Source organism: Amphibalanus amphitrite, unplaced genomic scaffold (assembly GCF_019059575.1).
Source record: "Amphibalanus amphitrite isolate SeventyFive unplaced genomic scaffold, NRLGWU_Aamphi_draft 001094F_arrow, whole genome shotgun sequence".
Classification (NCBI taxonomy): Eukaryota; Metazoa; Arthropoda; class Thecostraca; order Balanomorpha; family Balanidae; genus Amphibalanus; species Amphibalanus amphitrite.
In genome coordinates this window covers 91,113-114,330 of record NW_024882588.1, presented here as the reverse complement: position 1 = coordinate 114,330, position 23,218 = coordinate 91,113, and the positions used below count along the sequence as shown (strand labels likewise).

At 47.0% G+C, this 23,218-nt stretch overlaps 1 protein-coding gene across 1 annotated transcript in view; it reads left to right on the top strand.

The window, feature by feature from the left end:
• The window catches only part of LOC122370060, a 33,237-nt gene extending 12,817 nt beyond the window's left edge, over positions 1-20,420 (top strand). Inside the window, exons 2-9 of the mRNA XM_043345322.1 lie at positions 4,241-4,658; positions 6,210-6,436; positions 6,765-6,962; positions 7,080-7,337; positions 8,191-8,334; positions 8,819-9,032; positions 19,281-19,423; positions 19,713-20,420. Coding sequence (XP_043201257.1) covers positions 4,243-4,658; positions 6,210-6,436; positions 6,765-6,962; positions 7,080-7,337; positions 8,191-8,334; positions 8,819-9,032; positions 19,281-19,423; positions 19,713-19,780 — 1,668 coding nt within the window. The 5' untranslated portion in view covers positions 4,241-4,242 and the 3' untranslated portion in view covers positions 19,781-20,420. The remainder of the gene's footprint in view (positions 1-4,240; positions 4,659-6,209; positions 6,437-6,764; positions 6,963-7,079; positions 7,338-8,190; positions 8,335-8,818; positions 9,033-19,280; positions 19,424-19,712) is intronic.
• The last annotated feature ends 2,798 nt before the right edge of the window (positions 20,421-23,218 follow it).

Sequence of the window (23,218 nt, the reverse complement as noted above, 5' to 3'; positions counted from 1 at the left end):
AGGTCCAGATTTTCCCGCCTTTGGGGTCATTGACCTGACCTGTAAGGTCAACCAATGACCTAGGACCTTAAAATTGGGTATCATCGGCTTCCTCTTGTCACGGGCAACACGCTCGTTTTTTCCGCGAAGCTCTAGCTCGATCAGGGGCGAAACGGCAAGGGGGGGGGGTCCAACGGACCCCCCCCCCCTTATACGTTCGCGGCTGGAAAAACACCAATACGGGCGAGGGCTAAGAGGCATTCAGAGTGCCCAAACCGGCCTCTGAGAGTCCCACTGGTGTCCATGTTCTCTGAGGGCCCATACAGGGATTTTTGAGGATCTTACACATGCGTAGGCCTCTGAGCCACACGAATCTTTAAGGATGCCTTCGAAAATTTCGAGCTTTTGAGGCGATAGACTTTGCTAACACCAAACCGGCATCTGAAGGGTCACAACTCACGTGTCCCTCTGAGGGCCGCAACAAATGTTTCTTATGTCCCTACATAAGAAACAAATCCTTAGGGATTTGACGCAGACCCCGATGGTGCATACATTAGGTATCCGAGGGCTCCATGCTCACACTGGGCCTAGTCTCTTAGCGCCCGCCGCCCACACTGGCTTCTGAGGGCCCCACCTTGGGCTCGGAAAGCCCTTAACCCGCGACCTGGTGGGGGGGGGGCTATTTTTTGCCCCCCCCCCCCTCCAGACTTTTCGATATATCTCCAGAACCGCTGCGCCGATCGTCACCAAACTTTCAGAACCCTCCCGGACATCAATTTTACACATTGTGACCAAAAATGTATCCAAAGGCTATTATAGGTTGGCCGGAAATGACGTCAGAGTGACGTCATGTTCTGCCGTTTTCGACCCAAAAAAAGGGTTTCGCGGGAAGAACTGTCAGGCCTATAGCTTTGCAAATACAGAAAAAATGATAAAGACATAAGAGCTGTAGAATTGACAGGGCTACAAAACTGCTATCTCGGATTTTTTAAAATTTTGGATTTTGATCCCAAAAATAAAAAAATAGATTTTTTGGATATAATAGTCGAAAAATCCAAGAAGTTTTTTTTTTTTAATTTCGCAAAAACCGGAATATATGTGATAGTCCTTACCGCCTTCCATCCACATACAAAATTTGAGATTGATACCTCTTTTTTTGGCGAAGTTATAGCTAAAAAACTGTTCAAAATTGGTGACGTCAAATTTTCAAACTCAATTTTTAGCAATTCTAGACCCCGTAGCGCAAAACAAAGACCACCATTAGACTTCCTGTGACGAGCTGCATCGAATCAATACCCATTTTATGCAAAACTATCAACTTTAAAATTTTACCTTTTTTGGCCTGACCTTGGCCTGACCTTGACCTGACCTTGACCTGACCTTGACCTGACCTTGACCTGACCTTGACCTGACCTTCACCAGAAAGTGACCTAAGCTGTACCTGATAGTCTTATAACCAACACCATTGAGTTGGAAATGAAAAATTGGCCATAAAACATGCATCACACAACCTTAGTAAAGTTGGGTTCATGTGACCTGACCTGTGACCCTTGGTGACCTGACCTGTGACCTGACCTGGTATTGTCAGTGACCTCTAATAGCAACATATCTACTAGGCAACTGACGCCCTATCGCTGATTCTCGACATAATGCGTTTTCCTTGGTGTTATAGCGCATTCCCTAGAAGACCCGTGAACGGTGAAACATTTCATCTTTGACCTGACCTGTGACGTCATCGGTGACCCCGAGGTCAATGAAATTTGGTTTCCCTTGACAAATGTGACAGGCCTTTCGAACGCCGTTTGAGTTTTGCGGATCCGCCCAGTAGTTTCGGAGATACGAGGGGGAGGGGGGCAAAAAATAGCCCTCCCCCACCAGGTCGCGTTATAAACAGACCCCACCAGGGCGCGGGTTAAGCAGCACACGCGCGTAAATATTTGAGGTGACCCACGCCGATCTCCGGGATCCTAAGCAGGCTTTTAACCCGCGCCCCGTTGGGCTCTGCCGAGCAACGCGCCCCGTTGGGGGGGGGGGGGGGGCATTTTGGCCCCCCCTAAGATCTCGAGAACCACGCAACGTAGCGACAAGCGGCAAACGGTGTTGGATAGCCCTATCAGGGAACTACCTTGTGACCCAATTTTATTGACCTAGGTCAAACCGATGACGTCACAGGTCAGGTCAAAGGTCCAATTTTCACCGTTTACAGGCATTTCAAGAAATGCGTTGTAAAATCGAGTAAAATGCATTTCATTGAAAATCATCGATGGGGAAATGTTCTTCAAACACATATTTTGCTAGTTGAGGTCACTGATACCAGGTCAGGTCACTGAGGTCAGGTCACTGGGGGGTCACAATATGAAAGTGTCGTGTGATACATGTTTTATGGTCCATTTTACATGACAAATGCGATTATGTGGGTCAGCCAGCCTTTGGGGCCAGCTTAGGTCACGTTTTGGTCAAGGTCAGGTCAAGGTCAGGTCAAGGTCAGGTCAAGGTCAGGTCAAATAAGGTCAAATTTCAAAGTTGATATTTTTGCATAAAATGGGTATCGAATCGATGCAGCTCGTCACGAGTTCAATGGTGGTCTTTGTTTTGCCGTACGAGGTCTAGAATCGCTAAAAATTGAGTTCAAAAATTTGACGTCATCATTTTTGAACAGTTTTTTCGCTATAACTTGGCCAAAAAACGAGATATCGATCTGAAATTTGGTATATATATAGAAGAGCGCAGGGACTATCAAATATATTCCGGTTTTTACGAAATTCGGAAAAATGTTGGATTTTTTTTAGTATTTCTAAAAAAAAATCAATTTTTTGAATTTTTTTTTTGGTCAAAAACCCAAAATTTTGAAAATCCGAGATAGCAGTTTTGTAGCGCCGCTTTTTGTCTATTAGACCATATAAAGAACTTTGAAATTGCTTGATAACTGTAGATTTGGTGAGTGTTTCAAGATTGCATGTTTTTTGCTCATTTTTGCTCGAACATGACCTCAGATTGACCTCAATAACTCCTGACCTAAGGTGACCTAAGACTTGAAATTTGGTGTGAAGGTGTCAAATTGATGCCCGGAAAGGTACTAAAAATTTGGCGGCGCTGCGCGCCGCCGTTTTCTTGCTATTTAGGAAAAACCACAGGGGGGGGGGGGCCAAAATGGCCCCCCCCCAACGGGGCGAGGGTTAAGAATCCACGCTGACCCTGAATGGCCTGAAATGGCCTGGAAGTCCCAAGCCTAAGGGATCCCTTGCCGCTATGCCGTGTTTAATTTTTGGTTCCGTTAAACATTTTTTGTTCGCGTTTGCAGCGCTCCCTGTCACACGAAAAACGAGAAACTTTTTGTTCACACTCGAGTGAACAAAACACTTCCTCTCACTGGAGCAAAAATGAATTATTTGCGATTCACACTTCCGACATTCACTCTCAGTCCCCGCCGAATGCCCAACTTAGCTACAATCGGCGGCTGGGATAAACCCTAATGCATTTCACGTAAAACCTCTGCATGCATGCATGAATGGAGGTTTTAGCAGGGTGCTGCGATTAAATGGAGCGTTTTTCACCTTTTTGTGGGTAATGATCATGAGCGACGAGGCTGGGCAGGGGCCCTCTGTAGTGCGTCGGCAATCGCAGCCACTGTAATTTTACCGGTCGTTTTTGTCTATAAATTTCAAAATTTCGAATTTTCCTGTAAAAACAAAATGAAATGACATAGCTAGAAGGAAAACTTTGACACCATCGGATTCCTTGCGCCATTGCGCGTCGAATGATATGTAAAACGAGTGAGTAACGACTGGGGAAAGGCAAGATTTAACACAAAAGTTGATTTTGCCCCCCCCCCCAACCGAAAATCTCTGGCGACGCCTATGTGTTCAACCCTCCCCAGTAGGACTAGGGCGTGGAAATTCAGGGCCGTCAGCGAAGTGCGGGTTAACCTGCGGGGTAGTGGGGGGAGCTAGCGCAGCGCCCCCATTTTTTACGTGCCTTAGCTTAAAAGAAAAACGGGACACAACAGGCACGGCAAATTCTGCTAACATGTAAAGAATTGACTGAAGTTCAGATAGACGAAACTTCAAACAAATTTGTCAAAGAATGTTTTATGGATTGAGGCTTTAGTGACGTCATGGTTTCGAGATTTTCGACCAATAACGGCGTGTGTTAAAAATCATAAACTCACAGAATAGCCATAGACACATGCCGTTAAGGCCATTAGACTGTTTCAGGTGAAACCGTTCTCTCAGTCTTATATACCGCACGTTCTATGTTTTAGAAATGGAGCCCAGGCAGCTCCAAGAGAAGGTTATCCAGATGAAAGAACAGATGGCACTTCTGAAGGAGGAAATGACACATCGTAATCAAGAGGACATTGTCCGTTTGGATGGTGAACTGACCACTCTGAAGAAAAACTGCGACTCACTGAGTGAACAGGTGGTCGGACTGGAGGGAGAAGTGGTCACACTGAAGGGGGACAACGCCACACTGAAGGGAGAAGTGACCACACTGAAGGGAGACAACGCCACACTTAAGGGAGACAACGCCACACTGCGTCAGGAGGTGGTCCATCTACGTGAAGAGGTGGTCCGCCTGCGGCAGGCTGTCCTCGAGGAGCGCACCACTCGCCAGGTCGTCGTGGAGGAGCTGCGGCAGGAGGTCCGCCGGCGAGCGGCGCCATCCGACCGCTCCCAGAGGTGAGACTGAGAGGCAGCAGGAGTGGCACCAGGGGGTTAGTCGGTGGGATGACATTAGGGGGTTAAAAGTAGGAGTTAGTCGGCTTTGACTGCAAGTGATTTTAAACATCAGCTTGTAAGAGTGAAACCGGTTGTGTACGTGTAGACAGTTTGTAAGAGTCAACCCGGATATGTAGAGAGTTTGTTTTTAAAGGGAGATAATGAGCTTTCTTTTTTCTTAAATAAAAATTACTCGACATCTATGCTATTTCTACTGTAGTTTCTATAAAATATGAAAATTTCCTAGCACATTTTCGTATGTGAAAAAGGTTTTTATTTTTGCAAAAAAGAAGCAGTACTTGCAGTACTTGTAACACCCACCGAAATGCGTTGTCCTTCTCTATAAAAAAGTCGCAGTATATGGCGCTTTTGTTTCAAACAGCGACGCTTGGGTCTTTGTTTATGTTATCGTCTTGTCGTTGCTTGGTTGTAAGGATTCTAATTTGAATTAGAGTTAATTCGAATTAGAATTAATTAGATTCTAATTCGGGGGTACATAGTGCCTACTCTTCTTTGTTTCCAAGTATTATTTTGCGCCACAAATGAACGGCATGCGCCAGAAACGCAGCCAAATCTTGCGATTGCGATTACGAAATTCATTATTTTGGCGTCAGAGCCTGAAGCGAAAAATACAAGCATATTTATTTCAAAAAGACTTCAGGTTTGTCGAACGGTGTTATGAGAATTTTGATAACAGTATTGCATAAGTTTTTCAGTGATGCCGCAAAAGTGTTGTATTGTATCTATCTTCTTTTATTGTGCAGTCGGCGGGACCGATTCAAAATTGAGTCGTTGCTACTAAAATAGCAGCATATGGCGTCAGATGATGAACAGGAAAAATAGTTGCGTAAATTTAGACATAAACCACCCCCAAACCATGAATATCTTTTGAAGGCACTATAGACGACCATTAACTAACTAGATGTGATGAAGATCAAATGTAAGGAATACGCTCATTTTACAAAATTACATGCAAGTACCAAAAAGTGATGTAAGTACTTATTCAACGGTCATTTTCAGCGCTTCCCGCTAACGTGACTTCAAGTTGAGATATTTGCGGCAAGGTACCGATTTGAGCAAAATGGTTTTAATTTACATTATAACTTGTTGTGTTTTGTCAGAAAATGGTCCTAACTCAGATTTTGTGGAAAAAGGTCATTATCTCCCATTAAGAGTCAACCCGGTTGTGTAGACAGTTTGTATGCAAATATTGACCGGTTGTATGGACAGTTTGTCTACATATAAGAGCCGAACCGGTTGTGTAGACACTAGACAGTTTGTAAGAGACAACTCGGTTTTGTAGACAACTTGACTGTGAGTGACTGTGAGGCAGCAGGCTGCTGGGTGGGACAAGGATGGGGGGGAGGGGACACTAGATGGGCTTTCACAGATCGATGGTACGGCCCAGGGTCCTGTCTTGAAAGTGGAGACTTCTGGAAATTATTGTCTAATGACCGACCTAAGAGCTCTTATGACGTCACACTACGTCACACTGACGTCATTCCTTCCCAGTGACGGCGAGGGGGTGGCTTCTCCGAAGGGCGACACTTGTGACAAGTGTGACGTCATCAGTAGCTGTGACGTCATAACCCCAACTGCGAAGGGGGCGGGGCCGGCGGGCGGCGACGTGCGAGAGGCTGCACCGCAATTGGCTCCTGCCATTTATCTTCTGGACCACGAGTTGTTGAAGATGGTGCTGAGCAAGATGGACTGCTGGGAGATGTTCCGCGCCAGGCGGGGTAAGTGCTACAGCAACTGACATTGTATGTAGGACAGTTGAATGGAGTGTATGTAGATCATGCTTCATTATGATACGCAGTCCTTCGTGGAGTCATTCCTTAGAAACCGGAGTGCTCGGCAAGGGACAATCTATCACGCGAAGGGCTAGAACGGCGACAGGGGCTGGCACGGGATTCACACGTAGATGGATGACCGCTCGGAATGCTGTTTTTCATAGAATAGCTACTTTCTACAATTCAAGATGCAAACGCTGTCTGTACAAACATTGACGCTCCCGGCAAGGTGCTTGGTCAAACCCAATTCTTTTTGTTCCGTCGGTGCCGACAGTCTGCCGTCGGTGGCGGTCCGCCGTCGACGATATCGTCGGCGACTGTCGGCGGGAGCTAACCGATCAGAAAACCCGTGGTGGAGAGGTCCCGGCGCCGGCCACGAGCCTACAGCTCGTATTGAAGGTGCAGGACCAGCCGAAGCTGCCTGAACTGCAGGCGCCGACCGCTGAGACGGACACCGACCTCCGACTGGTCGGTGAGTCCTGTGTGAAACGCGCTGCACACGAACTGGTACGCTTTGTCCCGCTGTAACTGTCATTCCTTGTCCATATCAGTAATCACTTCTTCACTGACTGGTGTTGCTTTATTCCAGCGGCCACCTGCCACGCCCTGGAGAAGGCCAACCTGCGCGGCTTTAAGCTGCGGGTCTCTGCCCTGCGCCGGCTGGCGCGTGCCAACGCCTCCAGTCTGCGTGAGCTGACGCTGCCGGCCGGCATCAGCGACTGGCAGCTGGAGGCGCTGCTGGACCCGCTGAAGGCTCTGGAGCGGCTCGATGTGAGCCCACCCGTGGACAGCTCCGGCAAGTGGCTTCGGCTGCTGCCCAAGTCACTGAGGAGACTGGACATCACTGGTCAGTTGGACTGGGTGTTGGTAGAACGCGTGAGCTCGCAGTTGCCTCAGCCCTCAGCACTGACCTGCATCGTCAGGGCCTCGTTTCATAAAGCGAGTCTGTAACTTACGCCGGTTTTTGGTCTTGCATTGCAAGTGTATGTGAAGCGATAGATTTATTTCCCCTTCTCCCCTCTGTTCTGGCTTGCAAGATAAATAAATTCAACGACTCAAACTAACGTCATCGCTTCACATGCTTTGCAATACAAGGCCAAAAACCGCCGTAAGTTACGGATTCGCTTTATGAAACGTGGCTCAGATCTCGAGAGAGGCTTAAAAAGGAAGACAATGGGCCCTCCTGTAACTGTTGTATGTTTTGTTGGAGAGTTGATTGAAGAAATAAAATTGTTAAGATGCAAATGGTACCTTACCTGCAAAAATACCTTTACTCTTTTTTGCAACTACTTTTTTGCTTGCTCATGAGTAATGAGTATACCTACTAAGTACTAACGGACCGAAGTCCAATCAGTGTTGAAATCTGAGATTTGAGAACGAATTAAATTCACAATGCGCATATCATGAATTACAAATGCAGGCTAACATCTATTGCCTGGACATATTGTACTCAAAATCAAACGATAAATTATCTAAAGATCAAAAATGCGATGACAACAAATGACTAGTATGCATATGGCAATGACAGAAAAAGACTATGGGAGACGGTGATTCTCATGCCACCCATACGAGTGTTATTTACTGACTAGCTGACCCATAGTGTCAGGCTATGGGTCATAGGCTATGGGCTATGGGTATGGGTATACCTTCCCCTGTACACAGTTGACAGTGTTGATGGGCGATTATATCCCTCTCCACAGGGTCGGGAATGACGCGGGCACCTCTGACTTTCGTAAGATGTCCGTCGGAGGGACTGCTGTTCGGTGTACAGCTAGCAACGGACACACTCCTGGACCAGCTGGCTGTCCTGGCGACCCACTCAGTCACCAAGCTGTTCATTAATGGTGAGCAACACCAGCACGAGTAGAGCATCGGTGCCAAGACATCGTGACCAGACCAATGGCCATGACAAATGTAGGGAACACGTGGCTCTTATGTTCCGCTTACTACTGCTCTTTATCAAGTTGACAAAACGTAGCGCTTATCGTTAAACACATATCGTACCGATCATGCCAATGAGTATAGTATATGCATTTGGCTATTATGTATGGGTATAGTATATGCTTATGCATCTTATTCTCAATAACGACGGACGCTCGAGGCTGCTATGCTATTATGGACTGGTTGGAAGGATGGCCCATATAAAGCAGTTGGATCTTACTGCTGCGCTATTCCAATATTCCTTTATTGCTCTCGCTTGTCCGTTTCCCAAAAAGGTGTCGTACTGGTTAGTACTAACTACTAAGCATGATATCTTGCTGTGAATATTATTTGTCTTGAGTTGCAGCCATTCCAGTCGGTATGTGTGTCTGTTTTTATGTTTTGCAGACTCACCGTCCGTGACACCGGAAGCGACGGGACGCCTCCTGGCTGCCCTCATCAGCTTGAAGGACGTGACTCTTCACGGAGCGGGCGGCATTTCCGAAACTGTGCTGTCCGCCCTTCACGGCTGTTCCCAGCTGGATACGGTGCAGCTCAGTGACACCCGGCCCCTCGCGGACATCCCTGCCCTGGCCCAGTCAGAGGTGGCAGCGGTCAGCAGGTCAGTCGGCCGGACGGCGACGGCGGGTATTAGGTGTATCTGGATAGACCGCAATAACCTCAGCGATAACCTTATCCGTTGGAGGTATACATACATAGGAGTACGGGCACATGGACGTTGAAAATGAAAACGATCACGTCACAGAAGAATATGCATCCACTGACAGATAATATGCTGGAGATTAATAAATGCATGGATGCAAGCAGACAGACGGACAGACGGACGGGCAGAGTTGTTAGCTAGACTGCATCGTTCTTCATCCTAATGCTACGTAATAACAATAGCAATAGGTATCTAAAACAACTTCGATTCCAAGTATGTATTACTGTCATTCCAGAGGTGTGAACTCATTTAACCCGCGCCCTGCTGGGGGGGGGGGGGTGTTTGAACACCCCCCTTGTGGTTTTTCGCGAATATCTCAAAAACGGCGGCGCGGAGCGCCGCCGTTTTTGGTACACCTTATCATGCATCAATTCTACACATGTTGTAAAAATTTCAGACCAAGGTCATTCAAGGTCAGGTCACCAGGTCACTTGAAGTGACCTCACCTCATAAAAAGTTTCAATGTCTGTCATAGCTACACCGAGTGACCGATTGCTTTGAAACTTTCAGCGATTGGTAAGAGCAATGACATATACAAAATGTATATCTCAGAATTTTGATATCGATGACCTAAGGTCAGGTCAATTTTGCGACCTCCCCATTATAAGTCAATGGGAGAAAATTGAAATGCGCCTCTTTTGGACGGAAGACATTATAAACACTCCCAAACACCGAATTACAAGTGGTTTAGACACACTGAACATGAAAATGGTGTCCGTGACCCTTGTTTATGCCCTGAGGTCATCTTAGGTCACGAATGGTATCTAACAGTTTTTCGCAAATAACTTTTGATAGAGGCATGCTAGAGCGATGAAAATGCCTTAGATGTGTTCAGCTCGACGATACGGATCGACTGATATGCAACATGACCCTTTCCGGTCAGGTCATGACCTTGACCTGAGGTCAAATTTTCAAGTTGACCTTTCAAGGTCAAGGTATAGTTCATTCGATGCGTCTTGACGAGAGGAACACGATGCCGGTAAAAGTAAGTTTGTACAGGGCTTGGGTCAAAAGTTATTGCAGAAAAACTGTTTCCGAAAAAATCGGCTATTTTTGCAGTTTTTGCCCCCTGGAGGCAAAACCGTTGACGTTAGGTCAAATCTGAGAGAATTACCCAGAAAGGGCGTTAATAGGGCTATTGAATGCGCTTTTCCGCGGCGCTGTAGCTCTATTGGTTCCCGAGTTACGCGTTGGCTTTTTGGAAATTTTCGACATTCGACCTGGAAATCGGCGAAATTTTGTCTTCAATGACCTCTGGTGACCTGACCTTTGACCTGACCAAAAAATTGACCGAAGTAATTTCGTCATTATTTTTGACGCTCTTTCGAACGCCGCCTTCCGCGTATCGCTACGTGGCCCAGGAGCCGAGTTACAAGGGGGGGGGGGTGTTCAAACACCCCCCCCCCAGCAGGGCGTGGAAATCCAGGACCCCCAGCCGGGCGCGGGTTAAGTCAGGCCATAAAAAGATATTGACGGCCGTTTTACGCAATTTTACCAAAACTACTCGTCGGAGAGACGAACGAAGTATTTGCGCTGTTGCTCCGTGTGCAACGTTTCATCCACAATGGGAGAAGGCGACACAAAAGATCGTGTCCGTAGTCAGACCGTAGTCACTTACAGTGGTTATTGTAGACTTGTTGGAACAATATTTCCCACTCCCTTATTTAGTTCAATGACGCAAGTATAGAGTAGTAAACACGCATATGGACAGTGCACAACGTACACATACATAACAATTCAGTACAAGACCAAAACAATAAAAATAATACCAACGGGAATGTGAAGGGTGAATAAGCATAGGACAAGACATGGGCTGAGCTAGTTTCTATAACGTTTGCCATTTCAAGTGCATGATAGACCGGAAGTCAACTCCACTGGAATTGAAGACACAACATATCAGTACGGCCTATAGACAGTCTCATTGGCCTGAGAACTGCAATATAATATTTATTTATGCCTATGTAGCGCGGGAGGCTGATAGAAAATGGGAAAAGTGAAAAAGTGAAATTTAAGTGTGAAATTCTAGTTAGAAATGAAGAAAACCGCCACCTTTCGTCAATACTCCCTCGATATACGGTCAAAGAAGAAAATGAGAAGATATAATAGAGGAAAGATAGAAAGTGATAAAAGTCCTCCCTTGCAGACAATATTGCATCGGGTGATAGTCGATGCTTTATGTTATTTGAGGCTGGTCATTCTGGTATATTGAATCGGCTTTGTGAGGTTGAATGATATTTTAATGCTTAAATTCCTGATGCCCTCAAGTGTCATTTCATATAATCGTTCCGGCTGAGTTCGTCACAACTCCTACTGGACCTTATCCTAGGATTCACCCATCATCTCTCACCCTTTCACTCCTGATACCAATACTTGCATTCTCCCCGTACTTTAGCTGTGACGCCCCCAAAATACCCTCCAGTAGTGCCGGTGACCAAGTAAAAGATTGACCCCCAGGCTGGATAAATGTCCATAAACTGCATTATACATTCACGCTAACAGGGTCTTAAGTGTCGTCTTCTGTCTGCTATCCGCCATCTAACAAAGAAGCTAAATAAAAACTCATCGGAGGCTACCATGCTGTCCCATCCCGGGCCTGCCTCAATTTAGGGCCCGTCGGCCTGCCGAGTTACCACTAACACAACATACACTGCACCACGTCACTCGACGTCACCACATCTCGGCCTAACTTTTACGGGGGAGCCCGTCGACTCCGAGGACTTATCGATGCCTATCCCACCGACTAGGACTTATCAGGCCTCACTAACTTTTCAGGGGCTCTCATTCCACCACCACCCACGAATACCCGGCACCACTCCATGGGTTGTCATTAACTTCCTACAAGAACGTAAAACTCTCGATCTATGGACTCCTCAAATACCTTGACTACCACAATAATTCAAACTACCTGAACTCAAAACCTCGGAACTCGAACGTCTCTACTTTTCCTTGCACATTTCCCCATTACTTTCGATACCTCGTCTACTAACCTTTACACTGCTACTCCAACTTATCCCACCGATACTCTACCGACGTTACTACCTCACTACATGACGCTACCGGCCCCTCTCTCTGCCGAAATAAGACGTGCAGACATTGTTGACACAGCCCTGACAATACAGAACAGACCTCTCCCTGTACGCATTCAACTGTACAAAAGCCATGTTGGTAGAAATATCGACATAGAAGCCGGGCACACAAGCCGTCTAGCCTCGAGAAAAAAATTGCCCGTACGATAATAGAAAAAAAATGGAGGCTTCCCGCCTAAACCTACTCTCGGCTCCCTTACATTTCCCGAGGAATTCCTACCCATCGCGTCAATAACACCTCGCCTCGGACTACCTGCCCTATTCCTACTTCGCACTCGTATCCCTTTCCTTACGTCCCACTGTATAATCGTAATAACGTGAAGCAACGGTTTAACTGAATAATCCTTTCCTGCAAGTCTAACATCCTACTTTAACCCGCGCCCGGCTGGGGGTCCTGGATTTCCACGCCCTGCTGGGGGGGGGGGGGGTGTTTGAACACCCCCCTTCTAACTCGGCTCCTGGGCCACGTAGCGATACGCGGAAGGCGGCGTTCGAAAGAGCGTCAAAAATAATGACGAAATCACTTCGGTCAATTTTTTGGTCAGGTCAAAGGTCAGGTCACCAGAGGTCATTGAAGGCAAAATTTCGCCGATTTCCAGGTCGAATGTCGAAAATTTCCAAGAAGCCAACGCATAACTCGGGAACCAAAAGAGCTACAGCGCCGCGGAAAAGCGCATTCGATAGCCCTATTAACGCCCTTTCTGATTAAGTCTCTCCGATTTGACCTAACGTCAACGGTTTTGCCTGCAGGGGGCAAAAACTGCAAAAATAGCCGATTTTTTCGGAAACAGTTTTTCTGCAATAACTTTTGACCCAAGCCTTGTACGAGCTTACTTTTACCGGCATCGTGTTCCTCTTGTCAAGACGCATCGAATGAACTATAACTTGACCTTGAAAGGTCAACTTGAAAATTTGACCTCAGGTCAAGGTCATGACCTGACCGGAAAGGGTCATGTTGCATATCAGTCGATCCGTATCGTCGAGCTGAACACATCTAAGGTGTTTTCATCGCTCTAGCCCGGCAGTTGCTGGGGTATTTCGCCACCCACCGTTTGCTGGGGGGGGGGGGGGCGTTAAACGCCCCCAGCCGATAACTCGAGAACCAATAGGCGCAGCGAAACGCACGGGGCGGCAAACGAAAGAACGCGACGAGACGCTTCAGATGAGTACTTTTAAGTTGAATTTCGAGGTCACAGGTCAGGTCAAGGTCAGGTCAAACACCTGAAATCGGGCTTTCAGTAGCATGGACTTCAGGACTTCGCAATGGGCGCCTCTCGTCATAAACTCTGCCAAAACGGTGCACAATCCATCATATAAGGCCTACAAGAGTGTCAGCTCCATGCAGGGGTCAGTCAAGTATAGGTCAGGGTCAAGGTCAGGTCAACCGGGCAGGCACATATCCCCGAAAATAAAAACTGATATACGCAGCCTGTGACACATGTTTTATGGGTAATTTGGGGCGTAGAACACGATGGTGACATTCATTTTATCATATGTGTACGTGTTTGGCTAAAAAAGTTTAATTTAAGAAATTAATGTATCATGGTCGTGAAGTAGTCACGAGAAATTGCCAAGATTCAGTGCAAGATTTTGGAAAATGCGGATCCATAATCAATAATCGAAGATAGCCATTTGATTATACATGGTATTGGCAGTCTAATGGCGTTTGCGGCATTTCTATATGTCTATTCTGTGATTTTATATGATTTTTTGAACATATGTCGTTTTTGGTCGAAAACTCAGAAATCATGACGTCACTTGAAGCTCGATATCTCAAAATTTTTCCGACCGATTTTTTTGAAACTTTGTCACAATAAACTTCAATCAATTCCCTACAGGTACCCAAAATTTGGCGCGCCTGCGGCGCGCCGTTTTTATGCTATGGCCCGGCGAAAAAAGTGGGGGCGTTTAACGCCCCCCCCCAGCAACTCGCGGGCTAGCATGCCTCTATCAAAAGTTATTTGCGAAAAACTGTTAGATACCATTCGTGACCTGAGATGACCTCAGGGCATAAACAGGGGTCACGGACACCATTTTCATGTTCAGTGTGTCTAAACCACTTGTAATTTAGTGTTTGGGAGTGTTTATAATGTCTTTCGTCCAAAAGAGACGCATTTCAATTTTCTCCCATTGACTTATAATGGGGAGGTCGCAAAATTGACCTGACCTTAGGTCATCGATATCAAAATTCTGAGATATACATTTTGTACATGCTATTGCTTTTAGCAAACGCTGAAAGTTTCAAAGCGATCGGTCACTCGGTGTTGCTATGGCAGACATTGAAACTTTTTATGAGGTGAGGTCACTTCAAGTGACCTGGTGACCTGACCTTGAATGACCTTGGTCTGAAATTTTCACAACATGTGTAGAATTGATGCATGGTAAGGTGTACAAAAAATGGCGGCGCTCCGCGCCCCCGTTTTTGAGATATTCGCGAAAAACCACAAGGGGGGGGGGGGTGTTCAAACACCCCCCCCAGCAGGGCGCGGGTTAACCCTGCTCAAATCAACACCTGGCGCCTCTTAACCCGTTTCCCGGAAATTACTTCGTAAAATTATATCCTCTTCTCTCACCCTAAACAACTAACTTTCTTAACTTACAAAATACAGCGTGGTCACAGCTAGCACTCACAAGTTTAGCTGCTCGTTATCATTCCTATCTTGATCTTACTCAACCCATACTTTCCTTATTCAACAGAAATCAACGACTATTAATGGGATGACTGATGGATAATATATTTAGTACCGGGGGTCTAGATTGGGGCTTTCCTTCGGACAGGTACGGCGAGAACTGATCACCAGTAACTCGTCGGGGCTTAGGATGAGCGTTTGGACGGGGTACGACAAGAACTGATCACCAGTAACTCGTCGGGGCTTAGGATGAGCGTTTGGACGGGGTACGACAAGAACTGATCACCAGTAACTCGTCGGGGCTTAGGATGAGCGTTTGGACGGGGTACGACAAGAACTGATCACCAGTAACTCGTCGGGGCTTAGGATGAGCGTTTGGACGGGGTTACGACAAGAACTGATCACCAGTAACTCGTCGGGGCTTTAGGATGAGCGTATGGACGGGGTACGACAAGAACTGATCACCAGTAACTCGTCGGGCCGTAGGATGAGCGAATGGACGGGTACGACAAGAACTGATCACCAGTAACTCGTCGGGGCGTAGGATGAGCGAATGGACGGGTTACGACAAGAACTGATCACCAGTAACTCGTCGGGGCTTAGGATGGGCGTATGAAAGGAACGCAGGGCATATTTTAGTCGTTGATCTCCTAAACAAACGAACGGATGTATATCCTAATATCTTTAATCCTACTTCCCGAATCCTATCCTGATATCTATGTACTTGGACAACCTTCGGAGAATTTACAGAAAACCTTCTTTCGGAACACCGTAGCATTACAATGAAAGAAAATCACTCACCTTTCTGGAACTTCTCCGGGCCAGCTCCTCAGCCTCCGACCAGTGCACAGTGGGCGATCCGCCCGGTGTAGCCTCGCGAAACCTATCGGCATTCATAACATCTATGTTTTTGAAGCTAGAACCACAATATTTAGGAGCAACCTTCTTGAATATCCAATGATCATATGTTTTAAGTAAGGACTATCTCTTATAGGATTTGTGCTCTGTGGCGAGCTTGCAATTTGCCTAATTGCTGCTCGAATAACGCATGAATACTTTTGAGGGTAGGTCGAAATTTATGACGATATGAGCTGCGTAGGACATTGAAATGGTGTGTACCTCCATAGAAAATTGCTTCCAAACCAATTTTTTATTCAAACGATTATGCCCTACCAATTTATACACATCATGACACAGCGTAAATCTCGCCCGGCAAGGCCCCATTTCATAACGTGACCCAAGCAGTGGGTTTGGTTTTGGTAAATAACTTCGCAAAACATGGCCGCAGAACCACGATTTTGACATCGTCGTGTTCGCCTTGCTCAGGCGCGTCGAATGGTATACTTTTGTTCAGGTGAGGCCACCGTAAGGTCAACCTGACCTTGACCTCGAGCCAAGATCAGATCAGAGGTCTTCAAATCACGAAGTTGGTCGAAGGAGGTCATATCGCATATCATTCTATTTGGCAGGTCTTCCGGAGTCCATTGGTGACCTTGTCGACTCTCTAGCTCAAGTTGATCGGGAGTTATTGACGAAAAACTCGTATGACCCTAGTGACGTCATAAATGACGTCATGCAAGGTCAACAATGCAAAAATGCAGCATCAGATCTTGCAAGGAGTGCATGAAGTAACGATTCCATGTACTTGAGACAATTGAATATCATTCCTGGCGCCAAAATAACAGTTTTCATATTTCCCCATTGACTTATAGGTGAGGTCACGTGACCTACCTGACTTTATGTGACATTTAGGAAAAATCTGAGATATACAAGTTGTAACACCTCTGAAGGACAATAAGTCCTGCAAGTCTCACCTCCTGTGAAAGTTACTTTGGCATTGAGAGCGTCGCAGGGTTGCGACATCTGAGGATCGTGCAGAGGCTCATTTATGACGTCATAGGTCAGTGACCTGACCTGACTTGAAAGTGCGGTTGGTGTCACAAGATGCAGCGTGCATCAAAGGTCAGGTATGCCAGGTTGCAGCTCTCTATTGCCTGGATGTTTTGAGCTATCGCGAAAACACCCTTTGGAGCATTTACCACTTGTGCTCAAGTGCACCAAGCCACGGCCAACCCTTAGAAAAAAAAAGTGTCTGGATGCCAGGGCTGCAAGTGGCTGCAAATTTTTACTGGCTCCCCTAATAGATAGTGTCTTAGTGCATGCGATACAGCATTATTTTCAGTTCATCCTCGTAAAACTTTTTTGCTGGGCTTGGTCAATTCAGTGAACGTAATGTTCAGTGGTAGAAAAAATATAAAAAGTTAACCTAATTATAAGACATTTTGAACTGATTTTGTCCACTTGCTTTCTATGGCGGAATCGTCTAAACATCTAAATTTCACTTTCCATGCAAAATGGATGCTCAACACCTAGCAATTTCATCGTTCCGCAAAATATTCAAAGAGCGTAAACATCGGCTGTAATTATCCCCCTTATGAAGTGTTACGGAACGCTGTCTTTAACGATACTTTTGTCCACGAAAAAATGTCTCCTGAGCCATGCAAATGCACTAATCGTAATCTTTGATGAATTTTCTGTCGACTAGTATGCGTTGTTTTCCAATTTTCGGAAAAAAGTGTCTTTGAGGTTTCGCGAGGCTAGACCGGCCCGATCGCCTACCGTGCAGTGCGCGGATGAGTCAGTGTTTGCAGCTACCGTCTTTCTCTGCTGCCGCCCATAATTGTCCCCTGTCCCGATCGTCGCGATTTACCCTCGTGTTCTCCCTCTCTTTCCGTTCCTTCATTTCGTACTGATAATTTCCTACCCTTTCCCGAAATTTCCCTCAAGACTCTTTATGAAAATAACAGATTGATATATTTGTGAAGCGAAGCAAAGCGAGCAAGCGTTAACAATAAAACAGTAAAGAAATGGTACGTTTCTCCGCCAACGACGATAAATCAATAGTGAACATTTTCCTTTACAACTGATATCATACTCTGGTTTGGATAATCGTTACCTAACATTTAATCATTCGAAGATTTCCTAACCAACAAAGCTAAACAGATCTTATCATATTACCCGTTCCGGAAACTAAGCCAGTTTCAATCATTGGAAATAAAATATTACGCTGTATGTGCCAGTTTTCCTCGCCAACCCACGAAGGTACTGATTCCTAACGGAAAGTTCTGCCTTTCCCGTAGCTTCTATCATGGAGTAAATCGTTTTCCAAGTTACAACGCGTTTTCCGAATAATAATCAATCAGGTAAAATCTATACACAATATTCCTAAATAAGCATTGGTAACCTGCGTCCAGCCTGTACGGTATTGAAATTTAACTGTATTCGTTACGTTGTTAATTCATAATATAAATTTCTTAAACCCAGTTTAATTTACCCCACCCAGCCGCCAGGATAATTTCAGGGAACTTACATGGTGGGATCGGGCGTGTGTCACTCGGCCGGAGTCCCCCAGGGATCTGTCTGTCAGCCTCCGGCGGCGAGCGCTTCTCTGCCGCTCTGATGCGTCATTGCCAACTCTCTCTGATTGGTCCACTTTCCAGGGTACCATCCGGGATGCAATTTATGTCTTGAAATTTTACTGGTTTCTTGTAGTTTTCTTGTATATTAGCTACGATTTGACGTCCAGCGTTTGATGTAACCTTTTACTTGAGTGTTTTCAACGTCCCCTTCCATTGCTGATGGATTTTGCGACTTCGGTCCTGCGCTGTCCCCTGGTGACCATTTGGGGCTCTTCGGGGAGGGGTTGGTGACGTACCCTCGCGGCTCCGCCCCTGGGTCGTTGGAGACAGTCACTCGGCTCGGATAAAGCTGCTGAATCTGCGGCGACGGCGGCCGGCCGTTGCTGACTCAGTTGTGGATGAGTCGCAGTGAGGGCAGGCATGTGGCGATGACAGCGGACTGTGGTCATTGCGCCACAGCAGCTCATTCGGGGCTGTGATGTGCCTCTGTCGCTCATCGTGCGGGGTCGTTGTAGACATTCACCTGTTCTGGATCAGAATGCTGACGCTGCGGCGGCGGCGGCCGACCGGCTCTCTGTCCCGACGGCGCTGACACTGGTGGGGATGAGGTGTTGGGATGGAAGGCTTGTGACCAGTGTGCCACGGTATGATGAGTCGATGACTGCTGCTGCTGAGTATGGGGAGGGGAGTATGGCGGGCGGCTGGGTCCCGATCTGAAAATGTTAAAACGTCCCAAGATGTAGCCTTGCTACACCTACATGTCTGAGATGGTCAGAGTTTAACCTACAGAGATGGCATGGAATAGCATATGGCTCACAGTATCGTGTGAAGCATCCATAGCGCTCCACTGTATCATACTGGGAACTTGAGATAGCCGGAGGCACATTTTATATTATGAACGACATTGACAATGCACTATGCAGTGTCTCCGTGTTTAATCGCTCACTTGTGCCACTTCGTGACTGTGTCCCTTATACTGACCTGTTCTGTTTTGCTCTGATCTTGTTGCAGGATGGCAGTGACCTGCAGGAAACTGTATAGACTGTACATCAAATCCTCAACTGAAAACTGCCAGGCCGTCCTGACTGCCCTGCACGAGACAGACCTGGGATGTGACAGTGACCAGTCCCGCATCATTTATCTTCGGGTCCCCGGTAAGTGACGGCGTCTCTGACCACCCACACCAGCCGACACGGCGCCACCGGCCTCTCGGACACGCACACTGACGCACGTGACGTCACTAGTACTGACGTCACGCTTGGTGACGTGTATCTCCGTTAGTGACATCACAGTATCAGTATCAGCCCTCATAACGTCATTAGTCGGTGATACACACATTGTCATTGTGTTCGTTTATGTATCTGTAGGTGACGTCATCAGTTTGAGTTGCCCCATGTAACATCACTAGCAATCAGTGTGTAATCTGACGTGTTCCGTTTCCAGAGTCTGCATACGACAAGCTTACTGAGCCTCCCAATGGCAGCAAAATCTACTTGGGTTCCTACACGTAGACGACTAGCTTCCCGGTGCCTCGTCCGCTCCGGTGCCGGGCGGCAGTGTCGGAACTCGACAACAGGTGGCAGCACCGTGTCTTGTCGGCAGCGCTGTACGGGGCACAATGCACATCTAGACATTCATATCCAGAAGTACTTCGAGCCGCCCTGTACCATCGGGCCAGTTCCGCGGGTACTTTACCGCCGTGCCAGGCTGGTTTGGGTTAAGTGGCCACCTAAATGCTTGATCATTTGAGCACAGATTGCTACGTTTGTTGACACTGCTTTGATAGACAGTGGGTATGTTCACTGTTCAGCATCCGAGATTTATCACGCTCCGGGCCACTGTCCAGCCGTCGGTAAACTGTTGTCATCGTGCCGGAGGTACCGCCGTGGTGACGTCACGTGTGTTGTGACGTCACGCTGGCTCACGCCGCTGTGCTGTTGTGTTGTAGTTTCAGTTTAGACCAGAGAGAGGTTGGAGCTAGCTGTGAGGGTGTCCGGTCCAGGCGATATCGGACCTCGCCCGTCACTGTCGGACCGTCGGTGGTCCGGTCGGCTGTGGTTCGTTTGGACCGGATATGTCCGGTTCGGTGTCGCTCATGGGATATCACGGGCTGATGGCGATTGAAATACACAGTGGTTGAGACGTTCAATACACCAATGTTACTGGATTCCCAAGCGCCACTATGTAGTGCTGTCATTTCGTAACGGTAACTAGTCAAAGGGATTGTAAGGCTGCTGACCATTATGCAATGCTTTGAACATATCATTCCATAATGTCATACGAAGTTGTGATAAAAAGAAGTCACTTTCTTGAAGCGACGTGGAGCTCTAATGTCGGATCCTTCATAAAAAGTGTGTGCAGCGTCAGGCTGCCTAATATAATTGTTCCGTAAAAATTAAGCCAAACCCAAAGAGTTACCTACCAGTAAAAAAAAGAAAAATCAGGTCATTCCCAGGAAATGCATCCCTCAGGGGGCGGGGGAATCATACTTTTTACCCGCACCGCCGGCCCAGCACTTCAGTTGACTGAGCCGTAAGGCTGTACTGATTATCACACATGAAGTGTGTCTATGGTGATCAATGTGTCACCCAGCCCGTGTGCTGCGGCACAGCCTACCACTGCAGGCAGCTGACTGACCGCTGAGAAACGGTGCATCGTTCTGCCGTCAACTGTAGACTGTACAGTGTGTATTAGTTATATTACAGCTGTATGGACACAGCACGGGTACGGATCCCGGGACACCATACCATCGACTGGTGGATACAGGACACGGTCTAGTATCAAGCGGTGCGATATCGCCGGTGGTCGTTATTTCTTTTAGAAGGCTGGATACCGCCAGTGGACACTATTTCTTTTAGAAGGCTGGATGTCGCCAGTGGCCACTATTATTTTACTCAAGACTGGATATCGCCAGTGGCCATTATCACTTTTAGAAGGCTGGATGTCGCCAGTGGCCATATCACATACATAGAGGGGTCCAATAGGGCCTTTCGGTTGGTTTACTAACCTCTAAAACGTGGTGAATATTGACGTAACGTTTATCACTCAGTTCTAATCAATACCCTTACCTGAAAACGTTCGTGGTCCGATCATTGACCTTGGAAGTTTTGCATTGTTTAACCCGCGCCGGGCCGGGGGGGGGGTGTTTGAAACCCCCCTGCGGTTCTTCGCAGATATATCAAAAACGGCGGCTCGGAGCGCCGCCGTTTTTGGCATACCTGTTCATGCATCTTTTCCGCACATCTTGTGAAAAAAATTCAGACCCAGGGCTCTCAACGTCAGGTCACCAGGTCAGGTCAGGTCAAGTGACCTCACCTCAGGAAAAGTTTCAATCCTCGTCATAGCTACAGCGACTGAAGGATCGCCTTGAAACTTTCAGCGATTGATAAGAGTAACAGTGTGTACAAAATGTTTAGGTATCTCGGAATTTCGATATCGGTGACCTAAGGTCAGGTCAATTTTGCGACCTCTCCATCATACTCTGTAACAAATATTCAGTACACTATGGCATGAAAATCAATCAAGCGAAAACGTTCATGGCACCAAAATAGCTTTGCCTGAGGACATCCGGCCAGTTCAGATTAAATTTGGACAGTCGATCATTTCTGAAAGCCGCACAGTTAAAAATCTCGGCCTCACTATGGACCGACATCTGACGTTCGGGGATGATGTTAGCCAGCTGGTTGGCAAATGTACCTACCGGTCTTTTGAGTTCGCTGTCCCATTCCAAGCATGTCACACGTGCCTGGACCGTTGCTTACATTGTGAACGCGCTTGTGGCTAGCTCTATTCGCTACTGCATCTCCATCTACGGGTCCTGTGGTAAAACAGAAAAAACCACAATCAGAAACTGTTCAATTTCTGAGCTCGTGTTGTGAGCGGCCGGCACAAATTTGATCACATTTCTGACGTGTTTCATCAACTCGGGTGGTTACACGCTGAGCTGCGTGTGAGCTACCATAGCACGCGCACCGACGGGGGGGGCGGATATCCGCCCCCTGAGGTTTTTCGCGGATAGCGGGAAAACCGCGGCGTGTAGCGCCGCGAAATTTGGTATGACTATTCCCTTATCAATTTTACACATGGTGTGCAAGTTTGAACCTCCTACCTTTCAAGGTCAGGTCACCAGGTCACTTTGAATGACCCAACCTCAAGTCACTTTTTTGCAACTTTGTCACCGTGCCAGAGCTACAGTAGATGTCGGAGGCCTTTGAAAGTCGCAGGATGTTATTAGGTCATTAGTAGCTACAATTTGTATATCTCGGAATTTTGATATCGGTGACCTAAGGTCAGGTCAATTTCGCGACCTCCCCATTATAAGTCAATGGGGGAAAAATCAACTCCCTGTTTTTACCACTAAAACGGGTCGGAATGGCCCCATATACCATACATGACTTCATATACGATCAACCTTCACTACCTTGAGGTCTGTTTTGCTGTTGGACAGCTGTGAGGTCATGTGACGTCATCAAAGGTCACCAAAGGTTTTTGGCCAATAACTCCGTACAGGAACAAGATACAGACGCGTGGATGGTCTCATTGTGTTCAGCTCGTCAAGACGCATCGAATGATATACATGATGACCTCGAGGTCACGTGACCTGAGGTCAACCTTTGACCTTGACCTTTCGAGGTCAACATATATATCATTCGATGCGGATTGACGAGAGGATCACGATGATGCCCTTAGTTTGTTCCTATCTTGACTAATTCGAAAGTTATTCGAGAAAAACTCTCTCCATATTTAGCGCCGCCATTTTGACTTTTTCGACCCCTGTGACGTCATCTTTGACCTGACCTGAAAATGACCTTAGTAAAAATTGTAGATCTTGACCGTGCGTATCCGATGCCGTTTACCGCTTGTCGCTATCTTGCTTCGTTCTCGAGATCTCAGGGGGGGGGGGCGGTCATCCGCCCCCCCCCGTCGGTACTAAGTTAGCGCAGACCCCC